The 16898-nt window shown below is 39.4% G+C and overlaps 2 protein-coding genes across 2 annotated transcripts in view; one reads left to right on the plus strand and one right to left on the minus strand.

The window, feature by feature from the left end:
* The window catches only part of LOC102806684 (WD repeat-containing protein 36-like), a 64536-nt gene that overhangs the window by 183 nt on the left and 47455 nt on the right, over nucleotides 1-16898 (plus strand). Inside the window, exons 2-5 of the mRNA XM_085499925.1 lie at nucleotides 225-252; nucleotides 664-764; nucleotides 7814-7931; nucleotides 10056-10188. Of these exons, the coding sequence (XP_085356051.1) occupies nucleotides 225-252; nucleotides 664-764; nucleotides 7814-7931; nucleotides 10056-10188 (380 nt within the window). The remainder of the gene's footprint in view (nucleotides 1-224; nucleotides 253-663; nucleotides 765-7813; nucleotides 7932-10055; nucleotides 10189-16898) is intronic.
* LOC144343438 (uncharacterized) lies at nucleotides 11384-15296 on the minus strand. The gene is made up of 2 exons (XM_085500718.1): nucleotides 15159-15296; nucleotides 11384-12049 (listed from the first exon to the last, which is right to left on the minus strand). Exons 1-2 carry the CDS (start codon nucleotides 15294-15296, stop codon nucleotides 11384-11386), a joined length of 804 nt encoding a protein of 267 aa, XP_085356844.1.

Here is a 16898-nt window from a genome sequence, read left to right on the forward strand (position 1 = left end):
AAGTTCTAATAGGGTATTACAAGACTGTGGATAAAATTACTATAATTTCTCATGATATTGAAATAATATATATAATATGATGTGAATTATTGTTGTCAAATCAAATATTGATAGTTATTTAAATACTGATTGTTTATGAGCTTGAAGCAATTTTGTTTTCAATGCAACTATGTAGATATGATACTAATTGCTATAAATATATTTTATTTGTTTTTATTTTTCAGTGTTCCAGACTGGGAATCACAAGTATCAGTAAGTAATATTTTTCATGGATATAGTTTTTGCTCTGGAAGCGCCTTGGCTTGCGAGGGTGTGTTGGCTGTACAATAACTGCTGCAAAGCCATACTAATAAAGACTATGAAAGTTCCAGGGATCGAGGCGCAGCACCCTCATGCCATGCCATGGCCATGCGCCCACTTACACTGGAGAGCAGATCCTCTGGCAACCATAAAATTATAGGTGTTATAGATGCATGATATAGACAAAGTTTCTTAGTCACCTGTCGGTGTAATCAAACAATATACCATATTTTACATGTACATGTATACTTTTTATGTGACCGTTTTGAACACTAAGTGACAACAGTGAACCTTTAAGCATTTCACTGTAATTGAGCCGAGTGCTTTCTGTGTGTTAATGATTTATTTATTTCTGTGGTACAGGTGATGTCCATCCAGATAATATTAATTACCTGGTATCAGATGCTGCATATGTATTCACTGCATGTCAAAATATTATTAGAGCATTTCAACGAAATAAAACGGTAATGTTTTTGTATCTTGTTTTTAATAATACCTTGTATATAATTTGTATGTATGGGATGGCATTGTCTTTTTTATTTAAATGAATTTTCAAGAAGTTGTCTCATTCATATAATAAACTTTAGAAACTATAGTGTAAATTTCCTAAATGTGTTTGATTAGTAATCAGAATTATCTAAATTTGAAATTTGGATGTAGATTGGGTGTACAGATAACAAAAAAATCATACAGATATGGATTTGAAAATCAAATGATGAGTACAATGCCACCAATACTTAGAGGCTGCTACACAATAATGCCACCAATACTTAGAGGCTGCTACACAATAATGCCACTAATACTTGGAGGCTGCTACACAATAATGCCACCAATACTTAGAGGCTGCTACACAATAATGCCACTAATACTTGGAGGCTGCTACACAATAATGCCACCAATACTTAGAGGCTGCTACACAATAATGCCACCAATACTTGGAGGCTGCTACACAATAATGCCACCAATACTTGGAGGCTGCTACACAACAATGCCACTAATACTTAGAGGCTGCTGCACAATAATGCCACCAATACTTAGAGGCTGCTGCACAATAATGCCACCAATACTTAGAGGCTGCTACACAATAATGCCACTAATACTTGGAGGCTGCTACACAATAATGCCACTAATACTTAGAGGCTGCTGCACAATAATGCCACCAATACTTAGAGGCTGCTACACAATAATGCCACTAATACTTGGAGGCTGCTACACAATAATGCCACCAATACTTAGAGGCTGCTACACAATAATGCTACCAATACTTGGAGGCTGCTGCACAATAATGCCACCAATACTTAGAGGCTGCTGCACAATAATGCCACCAATACTTAGAGGCTGCTACACAATAATGCCACTAATACTTGGAGGCTGCTACACAATAATGCCACCATTACTTGGAGGCTGCTACACAATAATGCCACCAATACTTAGAGGCTGCTACACAATAATGCCACCAATACTTAGAGGCTGCTGCACAATAATGCCACCAATACTTAGAGGCTGCTGCACAATAATGCCACTAATACTTGGAGGCTGCTACACAATAATGCCACCAATACTTAGAGGCTGCTACACAATAATGCCACCAATACTTGGAGGCTGCTACACAATAATGCCACCAATACTTGGAGGCTGCTACACAACAATGCCACTAATACTTAGAGGCTGCTGCACAATAATGCCACCAATACTTAGAGGCTGCTGCACAATAATGCCACCAATACTTAGAGGCTGCTACACAATAATGCCACTAATACTTGGAGGCTGCTACACAATAATGCCACTAATACTTAGAGGCTGCTGCACAATAATGCCACCAATACTTAGAGGCTGCTACACAATAATGCCACTAATACTTGGAGGCTGCTACACAATAATGCCACCAATACTTAGAGGCTGCTACACAATAATGCTACCAATACTTGGAGGCTGCTGCACAATAATGCCACCAATACTTAGAGGCTGCTGCACAATAATGCCACCAATACTTAGAGGCTGCTGCACAATAATGCCACCAATACTTAGAGGCTGCTACACAATAATGCCACCATTACTTGGAGGCTGCTACACAATTATGCCACCAATACGTGGAGGCTGCTACACAATTATGCCACCAATACTTGGAGGCTGCTGCACAATAATGCCACCAATACTTAGAGGCTGCTACACAATAATGCCACCATTACTTGGAGGCTGCTACACAATTATGCCACCAATACGTGGAGGCTGCTACACAATTATGCCACCAATACTTGGAGGCTGCTACACAATAATGCCACCAATACTTAGAGGCTGCTACACAATAATGCCACTAATACTTGGAGGCTGCTATACAATAATGCCACCAATACTTAGAGGCTGCTGCACAATAATGCCACCAATACTTAGAGGCTGCTACACAATAATGCCACTAATACTTGGAGGCTGCTACACAATAATGCCACTAATACTTAGAGGCTGCTGCACAATAATGCCACCAATACTTAGAGGCTGCTACACAATAATGCCACTAATACTTGGAGGCTGCTACACAATAATGCCACCAATACTTAGAGGCTGCTGCACAATAATGCCACCAATACTTAGAGGCTGCTACACAATAATGCCACTAATACTTGGAGGCTGCTACACAATAATGCCACTAATACTTAGAGGCTGCTGCACAATAATGCCACCAATACTTAGAGGCTGCTGCACAATAATGCCACTAATACTTGGAGGCTGCTACACAATAATGCCACTAATACTTAGAGGCTGCTGCACAATAATGCCACCAATACTTAGAGGCTGCTACACAATAATGCCACTAATACTTGGAGGCTGCTACACAATAATGCCATTAATACTTAGAGGCAGCTATACAATAATGCCACCAATACTTGGAGGCTGCTACACAATAATGCCACCTATACTTGGAGGCTGCTACACAATAATGCCACCATTACTTGGAGGCTGCTACACAATAATGCCACCAATACTTGGAGGCTGCTACACAATAATGCCACTAATACGTGGAGGCTGCTACACAATAATGCCACTAATACTTGGAGGCTGCTACACAATAATGCCACCAATACTTGGAGGCTGCTACACAATAATGCCACTAATACTTAGAGGCTGCTACACAATAATGCCACTAATACTTAGAGGCTGCTACATAATAATGCCACTAATACTTAGAGGCTGCTACACAATAATGCCACCAATACTTGGAGGCTGCTACACAATAATGCCACCAATACTTAGAGGCTGCTACACAATAATGCCACTAATACTTGGAGGCTGCTACACAATAATGCCACCATTACTTGGAGGCTGCTACACAATAATGCCACCAATACTTAGAGGCTGCTGCACAATAATGCCACCAATACTTAGAGGCTGCTACACAATAATGCCACCAATACTTGGAGGCTGCTGCACAATAATGCCACCAATACTTAGAGGCTGCTGCACAATAATGCCACCAATACTTAGAGGCTGCTACACAATAATGCCACCAATACTTGGAGGTTGCTACACAATAATGCCACTAATACTTGGAGGCTGCTACACAATAATGTCACCAATACTCGGAGGCTGCTACACAATGATGCCACTAATACTTAGAGGCTGCTGCACAATAATGCCACCAATACTTGGAGGCTGCTGCACAATAATGCCACCAATACTTAGAGGCTGCTGCACAATAATGCCACCAATACTTAGAGGCTGCTGCACAATAATGCCACAGATACTTGGAGGCTGCTGCACAATAATGCCACCAATACTTAGAGGCTGCTACACAATAATGCCACCATTACTTGGAGGCTGCTGCACAATAATGCCACCAATACTTGGAGGCTGCTACACAATAATGCCACCATTACTTGGAGGCTGCTACACAATAATGCCACCAATACTTAGAGGCTGCTGCACAATAATGCCACCAATACTTGGAGGCTGCTACACAATAATGTCACCAATACTTGGAGGCTGCTACACAATAATGCCACTAATACTTAGAGGCTGCTGCACAATAATGCCACCAATACTTAGAGGCTGCTGCACAATAATGCCACCAATACTTAGAGGCTGCTACACAATAATGCCACCATTACTTGGAGGCTGCTACACAATAATGCCACTAATACTTAGAGGCTGCTGCACAATAATGCCACCGATACTTAGAGGCTGCTACACAATAATGCCACTAATACTTGGAGGCTGCTACACAATAATGCCACCAATACTTAGAGGCTGCTACACAATAATGCCACCAATACTTGGAGGCTGCTGCACAATAATGCCACCAATACTTAGAGGCTGCTGCACAATAATGCCACCAATACTTAGAGGCTGCTGCACAATAATGCCACCAATACTTAGAGGCTGCTGCACAATAATGCCACCAATACTTAGAGGCTGCTGCACAATAATGCCACCAATACTTAGAGGCTGCTGCACAATAATGCCACCAATACTTAGAGGCTGCTGCACAATAATGCCACCAATACTTAGAGGCTGCTGCACAATAATGCCACCATTACTTGGAGGCTGCTACACAATTATGCCACCAATACGTGGAGGCTGCTACACAATTATGCCACCAATACTTGGAGGCTGCTGCACAATAATGCCACCAATACTTAGAGGCTGCTATACAATAATGCCACTAATACTTGGAGGCTGCTACACAATAATGCCACCAATACTTGGAGGCTGCTACACAATAATGCCACCAATACTTGGAGGCTGCTACACAATAATGCCACTAATACTTAGAGGCTGCTACACAATAATGCCACTAATACTTAGAGGCTGCTGCACAATAATGCCACCGATACTTAGAGGCTGCTACACAATAATGCCACTAATACTTGGAGGCTGCTACACAATAATGCCACCAATACTTAGAGGCTGCTACACAATAATGCCACCAATACTTGGAGGCTGCTGCACAATAATGCCACCAATACTTAGAGGCTGCTACACAATAATGCCGCTAATACTTGGAGGCTGCTACACAATAATGCCACCAATACTTGGAGGCTGCTACACAATAATGCCACCAATACTTGGAGGCTGCTACACAATAATGCCACTAATACTTAGAGGCTGCTACACAATAATGCCACTAATACTTAGAGGCTGCTACACAATAATACCACTAATACTTAGAGGCTGCTGCACAATAATGCCACCGATACTTAGAGGCTGCTACACAATAATGCCACTAATACTTGGAGGCTGCTACACAATAATGCCACCAATACTTAGAGGCTGCTACACAATAATGCCACCAATACTTGGAGGCTGCTGCACAATAATGCCACCAATACTTAGAGGCTGCTGCACAATAATGCCACCAATACTTAGAGGCTGCTGCACAATAATGCCACCAATACTTAGAGGCTGCTGCACAATAATGCCACCAATACTTAGAGGCTGCTACACAATAATGCCACCATTACTTGGAGGCTGCTACACAATAATGCCACTAATACTTAGAGGCTGCTACACAATAATGCCACTAATACGTGGAGGCTGCTACACAATAATGCCACCAATACTTGGAGGCTGCTACACAATAATGCCACCAATACTTGGAGGCTGCTACACAATAATGCCACCAATACTTGGAGGCTGCTACACAATTATGCCACCAATACTTGGAGGCTGCTACACAATTATGCCACCAATACTTGGAGGCTGCTACACAATAATGCCACCAATACTTAGAGGCTGCTACACAATAATGCCACTAATACTTGGAGGCTGCTATACAATAATGCCACCAATACTTGGAGGCTGCTACACAATAATGCCATTAATACTTAGAGGCAGCTATACAATAATGCCACCATTACTTGGAGGCTGCTACACAATTATGCCACCAATACGTGGAGGCTGCTACACAATTATGCCACCAATACTTGGAGGCTGCTGCACAATAATGCCACCAATACTTGGAGGCTGCTACACAATAATGCCACTAATACTTGGAGGCTGCTACACAATAATGCCACCAATACTTGGAGGCTGCTACACAATAATGCCACCAATACTTGGAGGCTGCTACACAATAATGCCACTAATACTTAGAGGCTGCTACACAATAATGCCACTAATACTTAGAGGCTGCTACACAATAATACCACTAATACTTAGAGGCTGCTGCACAATAATGCCACTAATACTTAGAGGCTGCTACACAATAATGCCACTAATACTTGGAGGCTGCTACACAATAATGCCACCAATACTTAGAGGCTGCTACACAATAATGCCACCAATACTTGGAGGCTGCTGCACAATAATGCCACCAATACTTAGAGGCTGCTGCACAATAATGCCACCAATACTTAGAGGCTGCTGCACAATAATGCCACCAATACTTAGAGGCTGCTGCACAATAATGCCACCAATACTTAGAGGCTGCTGCACAATAATGCCACCAATACTTAGAGGCTGCTACACAATAATGCCACCATTACTTGGAGGCTGCTACACAATAATGCCACTAATACTTAGAGGCTGCTACACAATAATGCCACTAATACGTGGAGGCTGCTACACAATAATGCCACCAATACTTGGAGGCTGCTACACAATAATGCCACCAATACTTGGAGGCTGCTACACAATTATGCCACCAATACTTGGAGGCTGCTACACAATAATGCCACCAATACTTAGAGGCTGCTACACAATAATGCCACTAATACTTGGAGGCTGCTATACAATAATGCCACCAATACTTGGAGGCTGCTGCACAATAATGCCATTAATACTTAGAGGCAGCTATACAATAATGCCACCAATACTTGGAGGCTGCTACACAATAATGCCACCAATACTTGGAGGCTGCTACACAATAATGCCACAAATACTTGGAGGCTGCTACATAATAATGCCTGTGTTATTGAATCTCATTTACGAGTGAGCTTGATATTTTGCAAGTTGCAAAGAGATGAATCAAAAGACCAAGATAAAAGGTGTGATATCACAGGATTGTTGTGTAATAACCTCTTTATTGTATACATGGCTTCACTAATCTATATGTACTGTGGGGGCAAATACAAATACAGATAATTTTCTAGAATATTGTCATTTCTTCTGTACTGTGAAACGCTCAATTTTAAACAAGAAATGTAAATTTGTTAACATTCATAATAGAGTAACGAATAAGGGAAATGTAAAATGGATAATATAAATTAACCTGTCTTCACCTCTATGAAGTTTAGACATACCTGTACATTTAGTAGAAAGTATGTATGAATGAGGATACAAATAACATTACAAATCTGATGCGGTGCTGTTCAATTTTCTACCTTCGCTAACTGATATGTTTTGTTTGATTACTCTGCTCTCAGTCATCCCTGGAACGCCAGGTTAAAAATATAGACATAATTCATGTACATTTTTTGTTGTATATAGCAATAGATTGAGTGAATATGAACACCATATTGTATGATAACTTTTAATGACTGTTATTAATGTATTTATGCATTTACTCTGAATTATGAAGGTTAAATTTACATATGAAGGCCATGAAAAAGATGTTCACTTATTGTTACCATTTGGACAACATTTGGTATCCGTTGATGATGCTAACATATTGAAGATATGGAAAATACACACTCAAGGTACATATCAATAAACTAAAATGGGGACATATAATCTGTCAGTCATCTACATGCTTAAAATTCACATATAAATCATACATATTAGGATACACAAGTCTGTGTATTTGTAGCTATTTTTGTGCCAAAAATTTATTATCATTTCCACAATTCAGGAACTTGATTTTGTTTTGTTTTGTCAGGTTTGTTTGACTACTGTTTAAGACTTATCTCTGAAATTCCTTGTTTATAATGCACACTGACTGAAAATGAATGTGGTCTGTCCTGTGTAATACAAAAAAGTTTGACTAGCAAAGTACTTTAAAATTAGAATGCTAATTTAACCATTAATAATTCTTTCCTGCTTGGTTTCCATCAAACCTTATTTTGCCAATAGTTCATACTTTTTTTATTAAATCACAGTCTTAGGAGCTTACCAAAATAGGGGGGGGGGGGGCAGATGGTGTAAAAAATCAGTTTTGGGCAAGATGGTTTTTTTCACAATGTTGTTATTGTAAATTTATGCTTGCTTTCCACTATCATGTGTTTTTGACTCCCGTGTGCGAAGCACAAAAAGGGAGTGTGTGTGTGTGTATGTCTGTGTTTGTGTCTGTCCCATCTATATTTTAAGAACCACTGTTCAGATTTCAATGAAACTTGGTATATAGATTGTCTGGGGCAATGTGCAGAATTGATTAGTTTTTGGTTGACACCATGCATATTAATGAGCTCATCTGCATAATAATGTGTGAATTTTTAGCTATTTCAGTTATATCTCAAGAAGCATTAAAACGATTTTTATGTAACTTGGTAAAAATGTTACTCATGATTGGTTGTTGCAATTCATTGTTTTATTTCACATTTTAATTAAAATTTACCGGTAGCAGTTTTTATGTACTTTTTAATTATTTTTTTTTAAAAATGTTTCAGGAATAGGAATCAGTGAGTGGACTAATTTGCATAATGATGCGCATGCGTATTCTATTTTTTATGACCAGCAATTTATGATGGTGTCAGCCATTTTGTTATTTCCAGTGTGTTGTACAAAAACACAGTATCGTATAAATAAATAAATAAATAAATAAGTAATTGAACAAATATATAACCTCAATGACTGTGAAACGAATTACTGTGCAAGCTAGTTTACATTCACGTGTGGTGTAAAATTACATTCAAGCCACGGTACTTTGAACCCTTTGTGGGCCCAGTCAAGAAAATAATGAATGTGAGATTCATCATCTTCAAAAACATGGCAGTGTTGAAGATCTGAAGATGGTTGGTAGGTTCGATTTCATGGTAAAATGTTGTTTACCTTACTTTACTTAGTTGATGTTTTCAAAGCGAAAATTAGCCAATAGGTTTTGTTTCGAGCCCACTTAAAATGTCCTGTGTGTATTTTTGTTTGGTACTCATCACGTGCGACGTGCCCCAGATAGTGTCGTAATTTTACCATGTCGATTCGTGGGATATACAAACCAATCGAAGGGGCTCTAAAGATTGTGATACCTTCATTATACCTATAATATACGTTATAAAACTAAAAATAAATAAATATAATATTTATTGACACACATATTGATATTAAGATAGTGGTTTGAATTTTAGATATTTAGATTGTGATTGTTTGTCAGAAATTTACATAGTTGTTCTTGCTACTTTACGTTTTCCGTGTTAACTAAATTTCTAAAATATTTTTAAATGCCTATATAAACTTGATTAGTTTTCAGTTGATATCTATGTATATTAATTAATTATCTAATTTGCCCATTTTCAACTTGTTAACTTTCTCTCACAAATTATTTTATATATTCCACTGAAACTTTGTACCTAGTTGCTCTTGGATAAGATGGCTCCTTATTTAATAGATTATTCATAATTTGTTTATCATTTTCAAATATTCCCGAATATTACATCATGATCCCTATTCCCTCAGCACACTGGAGTTCTTTCTAAGCTTTATTTGATTTTCGTTTTTTGTAATTGTATGTTTGCATTAATTTTTTTGCGGGTTTTTTTTCTTTGTTTGTGTAATTTGCTTCTATGCCAGTACTGTGTATACATGTAGGTACCCAGAGTAAGTACTCTTCTTTCACTAGCCAATTCCATCTTCCAGTAAATGTTTTTTTTTTTGTTTTTTTTTCACAACAGAACTGTATCTTGAAGTGACATTCAATAAAATTACTTTTGAAATCTCATCTATCATTCATCCAAGTACATATCTAAATAAGATATTACTAGGAAGCAGTCAAGGAACAATGCAGTTATGGAACATAAAAACAAAGTAAGTAAGAAAAGTTACCACAGTGGGTGCTCTCATTTATACTACTGCATCAGTATGTGAAACTTCCTTTAAGGTATAGATGCAGGTTCGTGGGCACTCGGCATGAATTTTTATTTATTTTTATTTTGCTTTTCTTAGCCAGATAGTCTTGGCTAGATAGTGTTGAAATTTCAGAGCATTGTCAATGCTGGAACATGCCCAAAAATGGATTTTAAAATATAGGGAATCGAGGCATGCGTATGTAATTAAAAGTCCCGAAAGTTTGTTTACCTTAGTCTTTGATTGACAAATCACTGTTGATGTAATATGCAAATGAGTTGCTGGCCTCAGTTACGGTGCGGCGATGTGTAACTTCCTGTCCAAGACCCTGTTTAACTTACCTCAAGCACTATCAACTAGTCTTGCAAACTACAAGAAAAAGACAAGACGTAGACGCTTCCAGCATGCAAGCGGAATACAAAAACATACAGGTGTAAATGATAAGTAAACTTTTTCACCCTTATCTCTCAACATGTCGACAATTTCTAGCCTGGCAGCTTCCTGTGGTATACTGTTGAATATTTTTTTTTTTCACTCATTTTTTTCTCCGAAGGCATTATAAAACGAACTAATTATACATTTCGCTGTAACGATCACCGTGCTGATAGCATTGCGATGTAGTGGATGTTCCAGGGTCTAGGTGCTTTTTTACCCGTACTTGTGATCAACCACTTCGAAAAACAACCACCCACAAGTGCTTCAGGGGATAATCCGAACAACCACCCACAAGTGCTTCAGGGGATAATCATTTATTCCAAGCGGTGAATACTACAAACAGAAAATGACAGTTTGTCAACAACAAAAGTAGCGTACAATGTGCTATGACAAAATCATGTGTGAAACGATATTTCGAAAAATACATCAAAGATTCACAATTATCACTCAGAATCTCTTAAAACATAAACTCTAAAAGATAAAACAGTTACAATGAAATTAACCTACTTCGTTGGGTCTATAATGTTCTCTCACAGGCGTACTGAACGCTGAAAACCTGAAAAGTCAATTGCCGGTGTGGTCAACTTACTCAACAGCCCATAATAGTCTCCAAGACGTCAATAAAAACGAAAGTACCATAGAGGGCGTCAACACGTAGCTCTATCTACAGGGGGATACGAGCGGCACACTCCCCGCCTAAAAATATGTCATGAAATAATAACTACTCAAAATTGTCTCTGTTACACTTTTCATTGAGAATAAGCTCCACAACGGGCTTCTGATAGATTCGGGTTGTGTCATTCCTGTGAACCATCACATCCACTTTACGCACTTGGTTGTCTTCACTTTTGTATGCCTTGATGACACGTGCAAGAGGCCAGTCATTTCGGGACTGATCCTTCTCTCGAAGTAAGACAATATCTCCTTCATTGATATTGGGCTTGATCACATTCCCTTTTCGTCGAGCTTGACGATACTGGAGGAACTCTCTTTTCCATCGTACCCAGAACTGGTCGGCCAAGTACTGGACCCGACGCCATCGATTTCTGCTGTAAAGGTCTTTCTGGCTAAACTCACCTGGAGGTGGAGGCACTGGGCTTGTTTTCATAGTCACAATCATGTTTGGAGTCGACACCACTGGATCTTTACTGTCTGAGGGTACAGTTGTGATAGGTCTACTGTTGACAATGGCAGAAACTTCAGCCATCAGTGTAGTTAGCAGGTCATGACTGAATTGCGGCTTACCTAGCTGCACATACATAGCGTTCAGGATTCGTCTTACGGTGCCGATCTGTCGCTCCCAGATCCCGCCGAAGTGAGAAGCATGAGGCGGGTTGAAGATCCACTCGCATGCCTGTTCCGCCAAGAATTTTTGAATGTGACCATGCACGGTACGAGGTTTTACCCAGAATTCAACACGTTCTGTACCAACGCATATTGCTATGCGCAGAACTGAAATTCTGGCATCGTTCTGCGCAAAAATCGTTTTTAGCGCTTGAGTTGTTTCCGGGTTAGCCTTCCATGTGCTTATCGTGCGATTTATTGTACCAATATCACATTTTCTGGACGTATTCCTACACAATCATGCTAAGAGTATCCAAAAGAGTCAAGCAGGCAAGTTTAGCCGCAAAATTACGTGGGAAATTGGCTTCAACTGCTCACTCGATCGCCGATGTTGTCCGTCGGCACAGTCGGCACACAAGGTCGTTCGCTTTCTGATCTTTCTTCCGAGATTTTGACTCGAATATTCGGGTTTTGTTGCTTTTTTAATGACAGTGATGACTATAGTTCACAGTTCGAGAAAGTTAAAACGATGTGCTCACTTCGAATGGTTTGTAGGCGATTTTATGCTATCGCGTCGAATGATTTGTTCGTTATGGGAATGACGGCAAGCTCTATTGCCAGCCGTGCTTTTCACAGATTTAAGCTGATGAAGGCGAGATCGCTCGTTGCTAATGAAATAGGGCAACTTTCCGATTTGATCATTCAAAAAGGGCCATCTCAAGTAAGACAAGTGGTGAGAAATTTGCTGGAAAATTTAAAGGGTCACGAATGGGATGATTCAAAGAAATATTTGGAAGTCTCTCTTGCAGTTCTATTTAGCACGAAAAGATCAGCAATTTCTAAGAAAGCCACTGGGAGTCGAGCCTACATCAGTAAAATCTTAAATCAGCACCAGGCAGTAGGTGAAAAGTTGTCTGGATTTGATGAGAGTGCCCTTTGGCAATTACGATTAAATAAAGATAAAACATTTGCCAAATCAGTATTATCTGTATCATTTTTCAAGGAAGCCATTACATCAGATATTCTGCCTCCTTCTGTTAAATTGGCTTTATTAGCAGCACCATCTTCCCAGAAATTAGATCAGACTACAAATGACGCTAAATTATGGAATGATTCTGAAGCAGAACACATATTTATCCATCTAGGGGGTGGTCTATCTGAATCTGACAATGATGGTTTAGAGAAATCTCTGAGAACACAAGAAAATGTTTCAAGAATTTTCAAATAATTTGAAACGGTTCCACACTATGGTGTCAGAAACTGCCTCTCAAGATAAAAAGGGCTGGTTTGTTCATGATATTGAAGGCCTGGTTTGGAGAAGTGTCCTCAACATATTGACTGAAAAGAAATTGGATTATGACCTTGATGATGAAAATGAGAGACAGAAGTTAGAAATAGTTGTAGGTGAGGGTGGCCACACTTTCCAAGATTTCAAGGGAGTGTCCCAAAATTTCAAAGTATTTGCCATCAGTGGTGCTATACGTCTGATAAAATATAATGGTAATGAAGTATGGAGAAATCCAAATCCAGTCTTCTGATGCAAGCCGCATTCCATTTGCCATTATAAATGCCCCAGAGTGATGCACTGATAGAAGTTGATATTCTTCCTGTTCTGGCATGCACTGAAAAATTTGCCCAACATGGTATAAAGGGGATGAAATACTGTAGAAAACTGGAACGAGATGAAAAGTATAAAAGTTTGGTCTTGCAGGGAAAGAATACCAGTTTTTTCTGCAATTTATGTTTGGCTACATTTCATAAATGTCACAATCCAAATCATGAATGGGATATGTCTATCACTCTTGCGGATATGAATTCATGGGCAGAAGGAAAAAGTAATGGTCAGAGTAATCATCCTCTTATAAAGTATGACCCCATAAATGAATACACTATGGATCGATCACCTTCATGCTAAATTGAGAAACGTGGGTAAACTAATTGACAAGCTCTTCAACGAGGCTCAAAAGATCGACCAACAACTGGAATTTATACAAAAGTTTGCAAAGTTATCTGAAGATCAAAAACATGATGTGAAGCAATATGAAACAAAACTGGTCGACCAATTTGATACCAAGGTTGAAATTAATGAAGCAAATCATTCAGCAAAGTTACTTCAAGTTACTAAAAAGGATGATCTTAACAAACTTGATAAGAAACTTGAAGCAGCTTCACTAGCATTTGAAATTAAATACACTGAACACATTGAAGTGAATTTGTTGGATTCTGCTGAATCACATTTTGAAATTTTATTTGGCACACACAAGGAATACAAATGCACACTATGTGCATCACATCTCCATGTTGTATATAAAATCAAGCCAGGTATCACTCGTCACATGCAAACTGTCCATGGTAAGTTCAGCACAAAAGATCTGAAACAAAACACAAGATGCATTACTAATCTCAATATTTAATATCAAAAATCTGTCATAATAATAAATTATTATTTACACTTGGTAAAACTATTCCAAAGTCAGCCTAAATTGTCAAATTTGTAATGACACTATTTTCTATGAAGTCTTTGACTGTAAAAAATGGGGCATGTGGAGGGGGCCTGGCACATTTTCTTTGAAAATCATTTGTTATTAAACTAATCTCAATATTTAATATAAAAAATCTGTCATAATAATAAATTATTATTTACACTTGGTAAAACTATTCTAAAGTCAGCCTAAATTGTCAAATTTGTAATCTTCGAAATCCCCAACAAAATTACGTTTTTCATTTTCACGACCAGCATTTTTGCAACAAAAAAGGCGCCAACAATTGAAGAAATCGAACGTTATTTTCTAAAAATTGCTTTTTTCTTGTGTAAAACGTAAAAAAAAAGGACTTATCGAACGTAACTTTGTGAGCCGCCATGTTGACAATCCATAGGAGGCACTCTCGCGGTAATTCTAACATAACAGTGAGAGGAGTAGGCCAAAAACCACCAAAAATGCAGTAATTTCGCATAATCAATTATAGTCTATAACTATTTATTGAAATGGTTAGAACGATCCGGGTAAAAAACTTTAAATACATCAAAAAAATGAGAATTCCAGTATCAAGTTGGGAATGAGGCTGGTGGGTCAATTGAGGTCATAGAATGGTAATAGCGTGTATGCTAGTTTTTCTTTCAATTTGAAATTGCGCCCTCGTGCGGAGATAAAGTGTATATTGGATGGTACAAAACGCATTGAACTCTGGGATATCACATTTGCCGTGCCATGGTTAAGTTCTTTCATCGCAGTCTGGAGTTCATTTTTGGCACCCACGAAATTGGTACCGTTGTCGCACCTCAGTCTCTTCACAGCTCCCCTTATAGCAATAAATCTACGAAGCGCATTAATAAAGGCAGAGGTGTTCATAGAATCAATGACTTCTATATGAATAGCGGTGGTATATAAGCAAACAAATATGACTCCCCATCGCTTGGGTCCTACCACTCCACTCCTGGTTTTCCACACAGCCACGTTCCAGGGTCTAAAAACATCTATGCCGACATTGGTGAACGGTGGAGTTGCTTCTAGTCTGTCTGTTAGCAAGTCGGTCATTATTTGTGTCAGGGGTTTTGCCCTTAATCTCTTGCACACTGTACATTGATTTATGACATTTATTACCATGTTGTGTATACCAGGCACCCGATACCCTTTGGATCTGACGACACTATTGTAAACTGACGTCCTTGGTGCTGTACTTGTTGATGAACATGCTCTACTATGAGTCTGGATACATGACTGTCCTTGGGTGACAGTATGGGATGTCGTTCACCGAAATCGAAGTTTGCTTGGCCAATTCTGCCACCAACACGAATGAGTCCATCTCTGTCTATAAATGGACTTAGTTGGTAAAGTGAACTCTTTTTCGTCAAAGTTCTGTTATTTGAGGAAGATAATATGCTGTATTCTTCTGGAAAATGATCTTTCTGAAGGGTACGCAGAACAACGTTTTCAGCTTGAATCAAAATGTCTGAGGTTACCTAATGGGGTGTGTTCTTTTCTCCACGCATACCTCTCTTGTTAGCTATTGCTAAGTTTATAAGACTCGCTACGGCTCTCCTGAGTGAACTCCATTTGGAAAACCTACTAAATCTCTCTGAGCCCAAAGGATCCTGTTCGTTTTGCCTTATTAGTTTTGACTGGCTAACCAAAATTGAGAACGCTCCGGGTTGCTTGCGTACTTCAGGATCATCTTCTCGTAGTTCAAATTTGTATTTATCAGCATCGGATAGCTCTCTTTCTGGAGCATAGTCTGGTTGCCAGAGGAAACATAGTAGAAATGAGCTTGTGGGCAGGAACTGATCGGGACGCAAGGTCAGCGGGGTTCTGAGTTGAGGGTACATGACGCCACTGAACTGGAGAGGAGCAGCTATGTATTTTCTGGACACTGTTCGCCACATAAACTTGAAATCGCTTAGAATTGTTCCGGAGGTAACCTAATACTATAGTGCTATCTGTGTGATAAATCACTGTGTCGATTTCATCTTGCATTTCAGTTGTAATCACTTGCACTAGTTGTGTAGCCAATACGACTGCACAGAGTTCCAAACGGAGCACTGACACAGCATGGGTTGGATTTAATTTTCCTTTCCCGAGAAGAAATGCAACATCTACTTTGTTTTCGTGGTTCATCGAGCGTAAGTAGTCAACGGCACCTATCGCTATGTCACTGGCGTCAGAAAAGACGTGGCATTCGCGTTTTTTAACCAAACCAAAGTCTGCGGAGGTGTAACAGCGATTCAGGTGAACACGCTCGACGCTTGTCGGGCTACTGCACCACCGATCCCAACGGGGAAAGTATTTCTCTGATAAGGGGTTGTCCAAACCTACGTTTGTCTCGTCCTTCAGGAGTTCTCTGAGAATAAGTTTGCCCTCCAACGTAACTGGTGCCAGGATTCCCAAGGGATCGAATACTGAATTTACAGTCGTTAAGACTCCCCGCCGTGAAAACTGTTTCACTTTCAGGTGTAC

This window comes from Saccoglossus kowalevskii, chromosome 6, assembly GCF_978046115.1.
Source record: "Saccoglossus kowalevskii chromosome 6, keSacKowa6.1, whole genome shotgun sequence".
In the NCBI taxonomy this organism is placed as follows: domain Eukaryota; kingdom Metazoa; phylum Hemichordata; class Enteropneusta; family Harrimaniidae; genus Saccoglossus; species Saccoglossus kowalevskii.

Bases quoted from the DNA above. Each gene is read 5' to 3' on its own strand.
- LOC144343438 (XM_085500718.1), bottom strand. From the start codon at position 15,296: ATGAACACCTCTGCCTTTATTAATGCGCTTCGTAGATTTATTGCTATA. The intron at 12,050-15,158 runs CATGGCACGGCA...CCTCGTACCGTG, and splicing joins CTGCGATGAAAGAACTTAAC to CATGGTCACATTCAAAAATT.